Source organism: Chenopodium album, chromosome 12, assembly GCF_948465745.1.
Source record: "Chenopodium album chromosome 12, dcCheAlbu1.1, whole genome shotgun sequence".
Taxonomy (NCBI): Eukaryota; Viridiplantae; Streptophyta; class Magnoliopsida; order Caryophyllales; family Amaranthaceae; genus Chenopodium; species Chenopodium album.
The window spans coordinates 14,343,706-14,360,669 of record NC_137845.1 but is presented as its reverse complement, the minus strand read 5'-3'; the positions used below and the strand labels follow the sequence as shown (position 1 = coordinate 14,360,669).

Genomic DNA, 16,964 nt, shown 5'->3' with positions numbered 1-16,964 from the left:
CTATTGCTGATTTCTTTTATTACAGTGAACCAAATAACCCCTTAGCACTAAGGCTTATCACCCTAGGTTGTGAACTTGTGATTTACTTGTGAATTCCAAGAGGGTGGATGTAGTGGGATTTCGATGGCGTTTAGGTTGTTTTTTTTTAGTACGGGAAGATTATTTTTAATGGCGGGTAAGTGGGTTTTTGGCGTTGATGGGTGGATGGGTTATTGGCAAAAATGCTAGGATCAGTGTTGGGTGGGTGATTTCAAGGGGTCAAATGGGGTGGTGGCCGTGCCTATGCCCTATGGTGTATTGAAAAAGGTGGTGGTGTTGAATTGCTTGGTGGTGGTATAGCCATGTGGTGAAATGACACAATCAAATACGATCAAAGTGATGGTTGTAGTTAGTTGGGGGTTAAAAGGGAAAAATGTAGGGTAATTGGAATGTACTTGAATAAAATGCCAAAAAAAAAAAAAAAAAAGGAATCAAGATGGTAGATGATTTTTTTGAATTTAGAAAAATATATGAAAAGTTGCAATGCTAAATTTAGGTGGATTAAACTCATTTTATTAGGCAAGGCGTCTTCAAAAATCATCATCTGTAGTTTATTCCATCTTTCCAAATTTTGATCATTTATATTGATGCCTTGATGGTAGTTTATCACATTCAAACCTTAAAAAAATTGTGGTTATAAAAAAAATAAAATAAAAAAAATCAAGAAAAACAAAATCCAAAGACTGATGAGTTTCAATCACTTGTAAATCATATTCCACAAATAATGTGGTTTGATAAAAAAAAATCTGAATACTGAATTAAAACATCCAGCCATTTATTTGTAGTGTTTGTAAGCACTTAATCAAGTTCTTAAACCTTCGTGACCAATATGACTGTTTCTAAGCATTTTGTCAGCCTTCTTGACCAAGATCATGATCAATCTGAATCAAACACTCCAAGTGCCACGATGATAGTAACCGTGCAACCTTTGCCTAAACCATCACTGTCAACCCATATCTGACCACCCATGGCTCCGACTAACCTGAATCCATAACCATAACAATAGTTTATGTTAGAAAAGATTCTAAGAATTTAAGAGGTTGTTCCTCCAATTTTAGAAATTGCAACACTTTGACCAACATGTTTGCCAACACACAACTTTAATGACTAATATTGTTTATAATCTATTAGCAATAAGTTATAATGAGTTCATACTAATTCAAGATTTTAATTGATAACTTTTAAAATAAGTGGTATACTGGTATAAGTTTGTATATGAATACAAAAGTCAAAATGTTGCAATTATTTTGAATCAGACGAAGCATATGACAACGATGAGCATGACCACATGTAAATATGTAATCTCCCAGCAACTCTCATCAAGGTGCCTTTAATTAAACCCAAAAAAGTCATGGCAGAGAAATTAAAGTTTAAAGATGGTACCATTTGCAAATGGGAAGCCCATGTAAGACACTAGAATGTCAATTAGAAGTGTTTGGAAGATCAAACAGGCTTGGTATATCTTTTGGGTCGATCCCACAACCAGAATCTTCAACCTGCAGCTTAGATATGTTAGCACAGGACTAAGAATGTTTCTAACTTTGTGTAAATACAATATTAGAATAGAATATTCAAGTTCTGCAGCTTTCACTTAATAAGTTGGATATGTAAAAGACCTTTCAAGTTTCTAGACTGAGTTCAAGATTTGCAAATAATGTACCTTCCTAAAATAAAAGCTGCTCCTAAAAAGAAAAAGACTAGACAAACAAGACGTAAACTCAACACATGCCATTTCACATATGCATGACTAGTAAAAATATATACCTGCACTTTCAAGTAAAAATGAGTGTCACTTAATATCAAAAGGAATTTAGAAGGCCGCCAGGCTCTACGAGGGTTGGGTTTTACCACAGATGCTTTTACTAATATATGACCCTCCTTAGTGAATTTCACAGCATTACCCATTACAATCAGAATAACTTGCATTAGCCTTTCTATGTCCCCAAAAGCTTTGACAGGCAAATCAGGGGCTAAAACAAGAGAGAGTGATAATTTTTTCACTTTTGCTGCAACCTTTATCACGTTAAAAACCTGAGACAAAAAAAATTGCATTACATCTCACTGGCGTAGATATTCAGTAAACTTTAAATCCAGCACAGCTTTAATAGAACACCTGCTTTATGACATCCGAAAGGTGGAAAGCCCTAAAATTCAAAACAAGCATACCATCTTTCTCATTTTGTAACAGTGTTTCCACAGAAAAGATGACAGATGTATTATCTTGAAGAAAAGATGACACATCACACACAGGTATTTCCATTGGATTGAAATTTTCAGTCTTATAATCATCAGGATTCTGGAGAGCTTTCATGATGCCCCATAAACCCACCTCCTTACAAGAAAGTTGCTCCTTAAGATGATACCTTGCCATAAATGAATCTTCGATAGTTGAAGCATGACCAAGTGCAACTGATACCTGAGACAGCACAAGAAATTGGAATCCTATGATCAAATTTCAGCTTTCTGGATCCACAAGAATGATCAAAATTCAGTAAGCATACAAGCCATGATACCTGGAACGTGAACTGTTTGATGGCAATAGAAAACGTAGAATGTGGTAGCCTGACAGGGTGGGTAGCTATTACTACTTAAAGAGTCAAATATTGTTGGCTGTATATTGTGTTAGTGAGCTAGCAAGAGAGACTCTGGACTGTGTTTAACCGCATGTTTGGTATAAATTCGGGAAATGAAAACATGACAAGGAATAAAACATACAAGAGGGCAAAGGGTGATGTTAAGATTGTTAACTGTTACCATACTAGTTGTTTCATATAGCTAAGTCCCTATGTATCAAATTGAGGATTACGAAATGTAACCATTTTGTTACAATAGGGTTTGAAAAGAGTAAAAAATGGGTGGTACGACTGGTAACAGTAGGTGATGGAAACGGTTCAATGATTTTGTTTGACAATGAATCACCGTACCAAACAAGTGGTTAGACTTAAAAATTATTACTGGTAAAATATCATTACATAAACTGACACAAGTATAGTATCTAATGAGTCTTTTAGAAGTCTAGTTACCAATATACTTCCCATTCACCAGTCTTCTCACAGGGTAGGCAATTGAAATGCTGACAGTGCATGAAACAAAGCACGGAAATAATAAAGACATAACGAGTTGAAAGAAACGATATTGACCATATAATAAACACATTATTAAAAAATCATTTTAATAGAACTAAGTATTAGGTGTATCATGCCTCAGCCTAACAAGGGTTTGCAGAAGAGGGAAAACTAGTTCTACAAAGTAAAAGAACAATTACCAAAAATACCACGTTTCTGTATAAATCCCAAATAGAAGATAGCTAACCACTTAGAGTAGAATTTATGAAAGCATGACCAAATACAGTCTCACATGTGTGAAGACTTGCAGTACCATGGGTTTATAATAAGAATCAGTGAATGGATATTTGAAAGAATTGGAACCAACAAACTGCTTATGAAACTAGGCTGTCTACTGCAAAATTTTACTTACTACTCACAGTAAAAGATAACAAGCACAAAACAAAAGAGAAGCATAGATAATCACCAACCTGTTCCACAACAGCTCCCAGAATTCCCAGTTCATACTTACGGAACTTCCTGATATTATCTGGAGGGAGAACCAGAACCATCACTGCATAGCTCATCACACAAGCATTAAGTGAGTCATCAGATTCAGAGAATGAAAGGGGTACTCTTATGGCCACAGCCTCAAACTTCATGGCTCTCTTGGTGCATTTATTTGCCCTAACCAAGGGACAGGTGTACGGTATCCTCACGGCCCCAACAGCATTTATGATTTTGGAAACAAAAGGAAGGTTCATAGGCACAACAGAACCAACAGAATATACGTGGTTCAAAGAGTGAGAAAGCTGCAGGCTCTTATTAGTGTGCGATGGAAACCAAAATGAACATTCCTCCAAGTCGAAAATCTTTCCCAGCCCAACAAGAGTTGACTCAACAATGTCGTACCCATCAACGGTGCTTCGAATAATCTCTATTAGGTTTACAATGGATCTTCTTGTTGCTACATTACGAAGCAGAAGGCCTTTTTTTCTACTGAGATCATCAACCCTATTCTCGAGAAGATGTACATTTTCTCTTATTCTTAAAAATTTTGGTGTCACAAAATACATAACCACAACTGTCAACCATGATGCCACAGCAGCACAAACTTGCACAATCTTTATCACCAAAGCAGAAGTTTCTGAGTACGAGTAGTACTGAGAGTATCTCCACAAGTCAGTCACATAACTTACCCCACAGAGAATGGAGAAAGTTCCAAAATAAATGATTGCCAATTTGCTAGGAAAAACTTTATACATTCGGATGAAATAGATAAGCTCCAATGGAATAACAAAGTGCATAAATGCTGTTGATGCATCACAAAGCGCTGAAGTTTCACCATAAAGTCGTCAGTTGACCATTCATCAATGCAATTACTGAACTTCATTGCTACAAAAGGCCCACTGAACCTGAAAATTTGTGGGAGTGGGGATTGGTAAGTGTCACAAGACTCACAACATCCAGAAGAAAAAATATTACCAGAAAGAAAGGACTAAGGAATATAATTACATATGTAAATGATGTATGAGAAACCAAATCACTTGTTCTTTGCAAGGGATGACTAAGTATGTAAACAAAGCTGAAATATATTTGTATAAATTGTATTGATGATGGGTATGGCCAGATTGACCACAGCTCTTGGCTAGATAGCTGCCTTTCTATGACTAGCCATTTTATAAAATCCATACCCGAGTAATGTTGGACCTTAACGTCAATTTTGATTCCTAACACCTTAATCTTTCTTAAAAAATGTTATATGTTTGATACACAAGATTATAAATCAAAAAAATAGTGATGAGTTTGTATGTAATTTACATAGAACGCCCTATGCAAACATCAAACATCAACAGCCCAAAATGAAGTGTCAAAGTGTCCTACTCATATCTGAGTCTCAAGGATTTGACACGAGTTCTTGACGTGAATGAAAAGTCTGGGTCACATAAGTATCATCTACATCTATCTAGAGGTGTGAGCATGAGTAAAACTTGAAAATGCCAGTTAACATATATTACCATAAACAATAGCATAAGAATTCCCAAAGAAAAAACATTCAAATAAATAAACCTCTTCCTTTGATCATATACCAAATGGATCCAAAAAAAAGAACCCTCATGTATACACGAAACGTTGATCTATATACAGAGTTCATAATTTCATATTAGATAGACTTAGGGCTTGTTCCGATTTACTGAAAATAATTGAACTGAACTGATTGGGGCTGAACTGAACTGAACTGAATAGAACTGAAATGAATTGTTTATGGGAAAAGGAAATTAGGAACTGAACTGCACTGATTGGAGCTAAACTGAACTGAACTGAAATTAAGCGGAACAGAACAGACCTTAGATTACTAGTATTCATTTCCAAATCAATCCCATACATCAAGTTTCTGGCATAGAAGACATATTTTTCGGTTCCAAAAGACTATTAATGAACTTTTAATCCAGTAAGCTGAGAGCCTTTCAATATGACAGGATCTAACACAATTTTTCAGCCAAGAAAAAACAATTAAATAGCTACCTATTTACTTTGCCTTCAATAAAACTAGTTGAAAACTATGAAGTGTGATCTCACAGTCCAACTCATACACCCTCATAAAGATGGGCACGGGCCGTGCCGGCACGCGGGCGGCACGGGCCCGGCACGACTCCGGCACGGCCCGGCACGGGCACGGTGGCCGGCACGGCACGGCACGGCGGCACGCCGGCGTGCCGTGGGCCGTGCCGTGAACAAATTTTTTGGGACCGGCACGGGCACGGCCCGTGGCACGGCGGGCGGCACGGTGGCCGGCACGTGGGCCGGCACGCCGGCACGACCCGCCGGCACGGCACGTGGCACGGCCCGGCACGGCCAGGCACGGCCCGGCACGGCCAGGCACGGCACGGCACGGCACGGCCCGTGCCGTTGGAATATGGCCGTTTATGGCCGTTTTCCAACAGCTATAAACGGCCATATTTTCCACCCCATTTCCCACCCAAATCCCCTATAAATACCTCATATTTTCCTCCAAAATTTTCACAATTCATCAACTCATCTCTTCTCTCTTATTCTCTAATTTTCTTACTCCCAAATTCTCAATTCTCAAATTCCTAAAAAACATACAATCTTCCTCTCTTTTGTGAAAAGAAAAAAAAAATTCCTACTCTCTTATAAATTTTACATTTTTACTATTATTACTTGTACTAGTCTACTACCAAAAAAAAAAAAAAAAAAAAAATTGTTATATTTACATTCGGGAAATTAAAAATTCGGGAAATTATAAATTTGGGAAAGCATTGAAGCGTCATTGTAAGATCTAACTCAACTTTATTTTAATTTGTTATTGTTATTGTTATTGTTATTGTTACTATTATTAATTTATTATCATTATTACTATTATTATTATTATTATTATTATTATTATTATTATTATTATTATTATTATTATTATTATTATTATTATTGGAACTACTTAATTATATAAAAACTACTTTCTATTTTAATTGTGGGTTATTTGGATTGTTGAAATCTGTCTAAGGCGGGATTTGGGCTCTGGACAACGTCGCTCCTAACCTCTCCTACCTGGGATCTCATTGATCCAAGTAATCTACTATTATTATAATTATTTTTGAAAATTTAATTTATATAAAAACTACTTACTAATTAATTCTCATTGATCTCATTGTTGTTAATTGTTACTTTGTTATTGTTAGTTGTGTTATTATTATTAATTAATCATGGCATCAAACCCGAACGTTTCCTCCTCCTCTAGAAAAGCCAAGTCAACACGTAGGGAATCACCAAACCCAAACACTTCAATGTCTATGCCCCCCCCTAACATGCCCTTTCCCTCTCCTAACATGCCCTTTCCAAACACTTCCACCCCTTTCTTTCATCCCCAAAACACGGGAGGGCAAGAACAAATGGATGATATGGCTCCTTGGACCCAATTTCAACAAACCCAATTTCAACAATATGAATTTCCTTTTCCTCCTCCTCCTCCTTCCCAAGGTAGCCAAACACAAGCTTGCGGGTCGAGTGAACCATCCACCCATAATCCTAACATATTAGAGTGGTGTACCGAAGAGGATTTTGCTCAAACCAAAAGAAAGAGTGGATGTTGGGTACATTATCAATTAAGTAAAGATGGAAAAAAATGCAAGTGTCGGACTTGTGGTAAAATTTTCTCGGCCGATACCAAGGGAGGGACGGGACACCTTACTAGGCATACAAAAAAATGTGGTGGACCATCTAGTGATCCAACCCAACCTAAAATTTCTCAATTCCATCCACAAGGTTTCATTTACAATTACGAGAGAGATAGGGATGAACTTGGGAGAATGCTTGTACATGCAGAACAACCTTTTCTTTTCGCCGAAAATGATGCCTTCAACAACTATATTAACCGAGCACTACAACCAAAACACAAAAAAATGTCCCGAAAAACCGTTCGATCTGCTGCCATGAAGACTTATCTAGAGTACAAATTGAAATTAGTAAATGAATTAGCTAATCTTCCTTGTAGAGTTTCTTTAACCGCCGATGCATGGGATGGTGGGTACGGACTTCACTATTTATGTGTTACTTGTCATTGGTTAGATAATGAGTGGATGTTACAAAAACGCATCATTCATTTCAAAATGCTTGAATACCCTCATACCGGTCTTAACATTTCACATCATTTAATGGAAGCTATTGATGCATATAGTCTTAGGGATAAAATCATGTCTATGACTTTCGATAACGCAACTTCTATGACATATAGTGCGAATTTGGTTAAACCCCAATTAACCGATTTAGTATTAGATGGAGAAGCACTTCATGTTAGATGCATTTGTCATGTTCTTAACTTGTGTGTGAAGGATGGAACACAAGCAATTGGTCCATTTTATCACAAAATACGGAGTGCTATTTGCACTATTAATAGCTCTAACATGAGATATCAAGAATGGAAAGGTTTTTGCAGGCAACAACGGATTAAAACCATAAAAATAGCACCGGATTGTCCAACTAGGTGGAACTCCACCTATGAAATGTTGAGTCGGGCAATCGAGTACAAGGTTCATTTAACACTTTTTTATAATATGAAATATCCACAAAATGCTTTACTTGAAGATGATTGGGCTAATTGTGAAAAATATATGCAGTTTTTACAATTACTATATGGTATGACACATTGTTTTTCTTCTGTATATAATCCTTGTGCTCATTCTTTTCTTAGCAATGCATGTTTACTTGCACAACTTTTTGCGGAACACCGATCAGAACATGTTTATCGTGGATATCTTCCATCCATGGAGGATAAATGGCGTAAATATTACACCGATATTCCTAAGATTTATATTTTTGCTTCCATTTTAGATCCTAGACAAAAATATGATGGCACCTTTTTATTAATTGATATTTATTATAGTAACATGAATTTTGAAGATGATGTTGAAACTTTTAAGAATAAGGTGACGGATGAGTTTTTTAATTTATATAATGTTTATGAAAGTAAATATGGAACCGTGTCTCGATTTGCCCCTTCTCAAACATCCAAAAATGTAAGTAAACGGGCCAAAGGTTTATTTGCACAAGCTGCTAACTTGATGTCTAAGTATTCAGGTACAGAATCATCATCATCTAGGAGAACTCAAAGCGATGTTTCGGAGTTGCAAATGTACTTAAGTTACGACTTCATGAAAGGCATGGACGATGAAGAGAAGTTTGGCCTCGACATCCTCGATTGGTGGAAATCACAAGCCGTGAAACATCCAATTTTGTCGGCAATGGCTCGTGATATTTTTGCTATCCAAGTCTCCTCCGTTGCTTCCGAAAGAGCTTTTAGTGCGTCGGGAAGAGTTCTAGACGATAGAAGAACAAGACTAAAACCCGAAACACTTGAAATGTGTGTTTGCTTCAAGGATTGGTTGGATGCCGAAACTCGTTCTCAAGATCGTACTTATGCACAAAACGACGACGATGAAGGAACGTCGACTTCTTTTAGTTCTCAATCCACTCAATTGGCGGATGAACTTGAACCTCTAGGAGACGAAGACGAAGATGAAGACGAAGGCGAAGACGAAGGCGAAGACGAAGACGACCAATAATAATTACATGATTACATATTTACATTATACACTATTGTATTCTTTTTGTATTATCGAACTTCGTATTCCGTATAATAAATGAAGTTATTCAATATTCATACACTGTTGTACGATTTTTAATTATCATTACTTATTTTGTAATTTTGTATTATTGAATTATCGTACATTCGTACGGTCGTACCGGCTACCGTCATATAATAAAATAAGTTATTCTTCAATTTTTTGTGTTTTCGGATTATCGCACTAGTATTTTTTTTTTTTATTATATGCATTTTTGTTTTTAATTCGTTTTTTTTTAACATTTATTTTTTTTTTTTAAAAAAAAAAAATAAAAAATAAATTAAGGTCGGCACGGTTTGGCCCGCGGCCCGGCACGGCACGGCCCGCTAGGCACGTGGGCCGTGCCGTGCCGTGGGCTGGGGTGTGCCAATTTCAGGCACGGCACGGCACGGCCCGCCGCGGAGCCGGCACGGCACGGCACGGCACGGCCGCCACCCCGGCACGGCCAGGCACGGCCCGCGGCGGCACGGGCACGGCCCGTGCCCATGTTTACACCCTCACAAGTTATTACAAGTTCAGTACAACCTAAAAGACAAAATGAATTGTTCTTCCACACACACATAAACTTGTAATGATTGCGTCAGATTAAAAATGATTAGAGCCAGAGTATGGACATCAAATAAAAAAAACCAGAACTAAACCAATATGTTCAGTTGACAGCACTATCACTAATCAGAAAAATCTTCTTGACCAAAACGCATGTATGCAATTTGCTCTTCATATTCTAATACACTCTGTTATTTTATTGATGTACCCACATTTCTTGTTGAGATATTTTCATTTGATGTACCACTTCTACCTGATTCTATTTTTGGCACACAACTTAACATCTCATCCCCCTTATCCCACAATATTTACACCTTTTCACTCTTTTAGTTAATTTACCTTTTTTTTTTACGCCCACCAACCTTTACTCCATCTCTCTTGCTTTATTAATCTTTTTCTACATTCACTCACTTCTGGTTAACAAGAGTCTCAGTAATTGGTTACATAAAAAAAACAAGGATGAAGTATGATGGTTTCTATAGCTTGAACAATATATGACACGTGCATATAATGTTTTCCCCTCAACATTAGAGTTTCTTATCACCATTTTCCCTTCACAAAACCTAGCAAATATGAAGAGAGCTCATTCTTCATAAATTCTATTTCCAAAATGCTAACAACTAGTGCAATGATCGAATTGTATTGATATTATACATATATCTAGACAACTTATATTCCTCTCGAAGAAAAATCAAATCATTTAAGCATGAAGCAATAAATGCAACCTTTAACAAGTAATAAACATTAATCCAAATAAGAAATTATAGTTAAAAAAAAAAAAAGGGGGAAAAAGGTTGTCATCCATATCCACATATATTAATCTTGTATAGGATACTGTTAAAACTAGCAAAACGCTTGGTGGGGTATGGTGATATCGGATTCGGGTCATTTCCAACTTCCAAGTTGAGACTTCTTATGTTGGTGGGTTAACAACCCTTCACCACAACCAAAAAATTTTACTTATGGGTCAGCTAGTAGTAGAATTAAGGGTGTTTTCATCTTTATATATGGCAAAGTTATAATGTTCATTTTTAGATTAGTTTTTATAACAAAGATACTCTTTCCATTCCCAAAAGTTCTCTAGGAATGTATGGAAATAATTAGTAACTATATGAAAAATGTGAATAAAGTAAGAGAGATGGGTAAAAAGGTTGGGGTGTAAGCAAAAAAATTGATAAAGCAAAAGAGTGCAAAAGGGTGTAAATAGTATGCGACAGATGGGCTAAGATAGTAGAAGGGGTTTTCCAATAAAGGGATAAACTAGAAGTGAGTCTAAGTTTGTAACGACTCAAAGTGACAAAACAAGTCTAACTGTTAAAAACAAAGGAAGTATATATAAAATGAATGTATTAATGATACTAATAATTAGAGCAAAATACTTGAACAATGAGTTTATAATTACCAAATACAATAATTATCAAAATGCAAGTATAAAAGAATGGAGAAACAACCCAAAAATTAACATCCTAACTCATCCTTATTAAACAAGAGGACATGAAAATACAATACATAGTATAATCACTTTTATTGCACTTATTTAGTTTTGTAACTCGCCTTTTTCCCCAAATAAAAGCTCCATTTACCCAAAATTTGTCCATACATAAAAGTCTCATTTAACCATTATATATATGTTTATTTTAGATTCACCTTCCTAAAACCATCTGAAAAGGCAAATTACACTTATATTTGGGGACAAAGGGACAAGATTGTTTCGTGGGAGTCTAAGAAGTTCTTATTCTAAAATTCTACCATGGAACCCAACGAGTCAAATTGGTCTTGCTTATATTCGATTTTTAGAGTTTGGTCATATATAGATTTTATATCCTTATTTTGTGTTCAAACCCAATTTTATAGGATCAATTTTTGAATCAAGCAAGAATCTGCAAGGCTTAGAAAAGATGCATGATGTGTAAATCAATCTCTCAACGATAAAAGGCCGGTAAAGGCGGTAATTGATTATAAGCACATACTTTTAATAATAACAATAATAAACCAATATCAATCTCTCCAACCATGGCATGATTTAGAGAGATCTAGATGTATGCAACCTTTATCCAATCTAGTTTAAACTAGTGAAGCTATTTCCAAAATATTTTTGGGCACGAAAAGTAACATGTAGATGATAATTATCGATTCTTTAGAGCATTAATCATGGATTATTATCAACGATTATAAAAATTGAAACATTTATATGTTATACAAGAATGATAATAGAATTTAATAGCAAAAAGCAAAAGGAGTCAAACTTACAAAAAAGAAAACTTGATGGTGATGCACAAGCAAGGCTAGACTTCTTATCAAATAACTTCAATATCCTAAGCTTATACAATATAAATAATAGAGAGGGAAATGCAAGTGTACAATAATTGATGACTATGGTTTCAATTAATTTACGTTTTTACTTTTTCATTTAATAGGATATTAGGTGAAGCTTCTCAAAGCGCCTTTAAATTAAATATAATTATACCCCAAGGCTTTTGGTGTGAACCCACATATATATTTCCATAATAGATTCATACCTATTAGGTAAAAAATTTCAATAATTATAGAAACATATAACTATATATTGGAACAAAATCAACTAAGATTCCAATCACAAAAGTTTATAAGAATAATTTCTATGGACCTTGTATAAATATACACACGACATAATTTTGAAGAAATTTGATGGGGGAAGGGGAGAAGGGCATCATATAATCATACATTTTATTGCACTTCAATAAATGTACCAAATGGAAATAACGTTTACATAGAATGATTAGCAACCTTTTTGCCAATTTTATGGAAAAGGATCATCTTAAAACATTCACCCTTTCTTTTCATTTTCCATGAAAAGGGCTTTGTTATTAGGTTCTGGGGCTCACTACTTAGAAAATTCTAGGTTCTATCCCAAGAGATTAAGGATGATTGGAAATTAGAATTTGTAAATTAGCATGGAGAATCTACTTCATCCATCCCAATATAGCTTATACATTTGGATTTTCATGATCCTTAACGCACGTTTTTTACTATTACATTTTTTTAATTAAACATTAATATCAACTATACAATATCAGTAATCTAAAATTACACATAAATAAAAATCTGACAAGATTCAATTGATAAAAGTATAGTATAATTTATTTATCAGTTCAAAAGTACAACCAAAGTACATGATTTTTTAATTTGAGAAGTTTAATAGCAACTATTTGAAATGTAGTAGTATGTGCTGTGCTAAATCCCTATATGTCACAAACTCACAATGCTCCCATAGAGAAAGGATAAAAATTTAAGGAGTACGTTATCAACAATTTCTGTTTTCGCCTGTTGCATAATGTACACTTTCACTTTATTCCGTTTTTGGCAAATCCTTTTTACTGTGATACCCCTCGTACCCAACAATATTTATTAGACTGAAAAAGTTCAATTTGAGTTGTTTTTGTTTGTCCCAAATTTACCTCAACATTGTCTCATTCTACCTTTGTTTCATTCTACCTTCCACTCTAGCTTAAAGCTGTCAACTATTGCTCAATCTAATCCATCTTCAGAACCTTGTCCTAACACCCATGATCCTGTAGATTCTATAACTAACAGATAAATAGATATAATGATTCCCTTTGAAACCTTATGCACAAGAGATTCATATCCATGAGTAAAGACATCATATATGCACCTCTGTCTTAGTGCATTCAAAAACCAGAACTCAGAAAAAAGAAATGTTAGAAAATATAAACTGAAAAAGCCGGGTATTTCAAACCTTTTCAGTTAAAGTCTTAGGCATGATCAGCTCTTAGCATACTTTCCCTCAATGAAATGTTCTTGCATAGAAGCTGCCTTTCCAGGGGATGATTTTGCCTCCCTAGCAGCAATATCATACTTCCATCACCATAACTCTGCTTCTTATGTAGACCGAGCTTGTTCTTGAAGAAAAGCCAGACTTGCTTCAGCAGTGCTGCCCCTAGACTCAAAAGCAGCTGCCTGCAGAAACGTCATATCCTTCAGTTTTCTGCTTTGATTAGGCATCTTCATATTTCATTTTCCATTCAAAGGATTTCTTGTTGGTTACATCCAATGTTTTGAATAAGCTAGTACATACCTAAATTTATTTTGTAAGACCCTGTTCTCTTCACCTTAATAAAATAATATTTAATAAAAATAATTACAATTCAATAAAAATAATTTCAATTTAGTAAAAATAATATTTAATTACTAAACTCAGTAACTTTAAAGAACAAATATAATAGAGAATGAGTAAAAATAAGTTTTAGTTCGGTATAATTAATTTTAGTTCAGTAAAAATAATTTTAGTTCAGCAAAAATAATTACAGTTTAGCAAAAATAATTACAGTTCAACAAAAATAATCTGAATTAGATAGGGCCTAAGATAAGTTAGTATCTGAGTTCATATGATAAATCTTTATATGTTTGGGACTTTTTCTTTTCACTAGCTTCTAATTTCTCGGTGAAAAGGCCAGCTTGTCTTCACTGGCACTTCAATGTCAAGGCACATCGCTCCAATCCATTCTGATCATGTTGTTTATTATTGTCAGATATTGGACCTTCCAGTCTGCAAAAATTGCACATAATTAGATAAAACATTATGGCAGAAGAAGAAATTATCATACTCCAAATCAAAATTTCAAAATTAACCTTTTCTGTAGGAAAACAGCCTTCCTATTTTTTTCATAGGTCCATGACACGGTGCTTCATACTCGGACAAAAGATCACCTGCCAAAACAAATGCACTTAAACTTTTTGTCCTAAATGAGCTGCCCCATCACTACCTGCACATTATGCATGAAGCATTGGAAACTCGGAATCAACAACTGCAAAGTTAAGTTATTTAACATAAGTGATGATAATTAAGAAAAGATCAGGCTTGGTTCTGTTAATGTTGTGATTGTTGGGCCATCCAAAGTTCCAAACAATTATCTGGGAGGGGATAGATAATTGAAGTAACTACTACAAAGTATGTTTCAACAATGCACATGATGCATAGGTGTTGAGACCTCCACCCCCCCCCCCCCCCCCCCCCAATTTTGATAAGAAGCATTTTGAGATTTTTAAACTAAGTTCCACAAAGAAATTTGGTTTCTTTGATCAAATTTAATTATTTAAGCAATAACAACTGACACCAGGGATGATGAAACAAAAAAAAGCTATAACATCTGAAAAACTATGCAAATAAGTCGTTCATAACAAACTTGAAATAGCTCCTAAAGAAGCATTGAAGCTATTTTTAAATCCTCTTGTTTCCCTCTTTCCAAAATCATGCTTCAAGTCCTTACAACATATATCCTTCACAAAGATACGCAAAATTAATTTCCCTTTAACCTGAATATTTTATATGAACAATTGGTTAATATTTTCAACCTTTGACTTTACTTGATCAATTATCTCATTAAGCAATAATTACTCAACTAGTTGTGAAGTGATCCCATGACTAACAAGTCTCACATTATTGCAACTACAAAAACATAACATTATGCTTGAACAACACCAACATTCCTATCTAGCATTTCCTACGAAACGTCGAAACCCATGCTATAAACTCACAATTATTTGACAATCATATATATGGATTACTGCAGACAGAAGCTTTCTTCAATTGAACATTGAGGGTAAAGAGCTGTTTGTTCGAGGGGTCGTGTTCTAATAGCTCGTAAATCAGTATAAGATAATTCAACCGAAAACTAGCTCGTCTGAAATATTGTGTTTACAATAATACAGGGAAAGGTCACACACTTGCCTAAACCCTAGTTCAATTGCTAAAAAAGGAATACAAACAACAATTTTCGCACTCATTTACATAAATTTGCAAAGAAATGATCATATTAATCAACCTAAAACAATTAATTTATTCAGTTCTTTGTTATTGCCCCCAAAATTCCTCATTATCATTATAATTTATAAATTCACCAAGCTTAAAAGAAAGCAACAACATACTACGAAGAATTAATCAAATTTAAAAGCAATGCAAATAATAAAAACTCCCAAAATACGAAATTTAAACTAAAATAAAATTAAAATCGGAAGAATTAAGGGTATAAGACAACGATTATATACCTAACGAGTAACTGATTTGAATTTCTGGAAAAGTTTGATCCTACATCTCAATTTGGGAAAAGAGATAGTACGCTCTCTTTCCTTCTTATCAGTGGTTTTATTTTTTGATTTGGGACTGGCTTTGTTAACGAACCTTATATATGTTCGGGTTAGAACTTACAATAGCCTAGAGATGTAGATACGCGTTCAGCGAGGTCGGGTCAATTCTATTTTAAGATTGAGTCATAATTCTTTCGTTTATTTAAATGTATCTCTTTTACTTTTGTGCTACATAGAACATAGAGTATCATGTTTTTTCTTACTATTATAAAATAAATAAATGTTTTTTCTATAGGAGTACTAAATCATTAAATTATTAACGGTCAAAGTTACATCTCAGCAAATGTGTCAATCAAATTGACGTAATAAAAAAAACTAAATGAGTACAAATATGTCCATACAAGTTAAAACATGAATTGAATTTTTTTAGGGTTGATAGGGTCATTTTTTTAATACATCTTGAAATGTGTCAATCAAATCCCAAAAAAACTTTTTAATGTTATAATACGTATCAAAAAGTGTACTATGAATGAATTAATATTACCGCCAAAAATTGTCGAATGGTGCCACCCACCCTTGTGCTCAATTATGTTGTCGTCCAAAACATCATCCTCGATTAGACATAACTACGTGATATGGTCTACCAAATAAACAATGTTCATATATAAAACTATAAGTCTAAATTCCCACATAATCATTGGGAAATAATAAATATAAGAGAGTTTGACATATAAAGCTTTCTATTTCAAATATCTTAAAAATCATTAGTAAATTAGTAAATAATATGTTTTTATCACCATGCTACTAAAATAGGAAAAACATTTCAAATTTAGATTTTTTTTTTTTTTTTTGGAGGGGGGGGGGGGGGGGGGTTGGAAAGGATAAGTGCCCTATCGGAGCAAAACCTCTCATAGGTCTTTTCGACCCTGGTTAGTGGGTTAGGCACTTTGGAAGTGGGGAGGAAACATGAAAGGTAAGGGAATTTCCACCCCGAGGCCCAAAGTGCCTCTAGCGGAGTTTGATCTCACAATCTCTAGATTGTGAGATGCAAATTTTCCCACTAGACCAAGCTTTTCTAGGTTAATATTTTTCTTGGTAGAGACAAGGATAAGGA

The 16,964-nt window shown here is 34.8% G+C and overlaps 1 protein-coding gene across 2 annotated transcripts; it reads right to left on the bottom strand.

The window, feature by feature from the left end:
* Positions 1 to 334: 334 nt before the first annotated feature.
* Positions 335 to 15,904, bottom strand: LOC145572096 (putative ethylene response sensor 1). 2 transcript variants are annotated; one of them, XM_081631120.1, is made up of 8 exons: positions 15,812 to 15,904; positions 14,396 to 14,529; positions 13,503 to 14,312; positions 3,575 to 4,498; positions 2,153 to 2,455; positions 1,804 to 2,070; positions 1,423 to 1,535; positions 335 to 1,021 (listed from the first exon to the last, which is right to left on the bottom strand). In XM_081631120.1, exons 4-7 carry the CDS (start codon positions 4,388 to 4,390, stop codon positions 1,461 to 1,463), a joined length of 1,461 nt encoding a protein of 486 aa, XP_081487246.1. In that variant the 5' UTR covers positions 4,391 to 4,498; positions 13,503 to 14,312; positions 14,396 to 14,529; positions 15,812 to 15,904; the 3' UTR covers positions 335 to 1,021; positions 1,423 to 1,460. The 2 variants fall into 2 exon arrangements, with proteins under 2 accessions (XP_081487246.1, XP_081487247.1); XM_081631121.1 differs by having other exon boundaries at positions 14,396 to 14,473; positions 15,812 to 15,903.
* Positions 15,905 to 16,964: the final 1,060 nt, after the last annotated feature.

Excerpts from the sequence above, each read along its gene's own strand:
- LOC145572096 (XM_081631120.1), bottom strand. The coding sequence starts at position 4,390 with ATGCACTTTGTTATTCCATTGGAGCTTATCTATTTCATCCGAATGTAT. Across the intron at positions 2,456-3,574 it reads TGGGAGCTGTTGTGGAACAG|GTATCAGTTGCACTTGGTCA; the intron begins GTTGGTGATTAT and ends GTGCTGTCTCAG. Across the intron at positions 1,536-1,803 it reads ATTTTTACTTGAAAGTGCAG|GTTGAAGATTCTGGTTGTGG; the intron begins GTATATATTTTT and ends TCTAAGCTGCAG.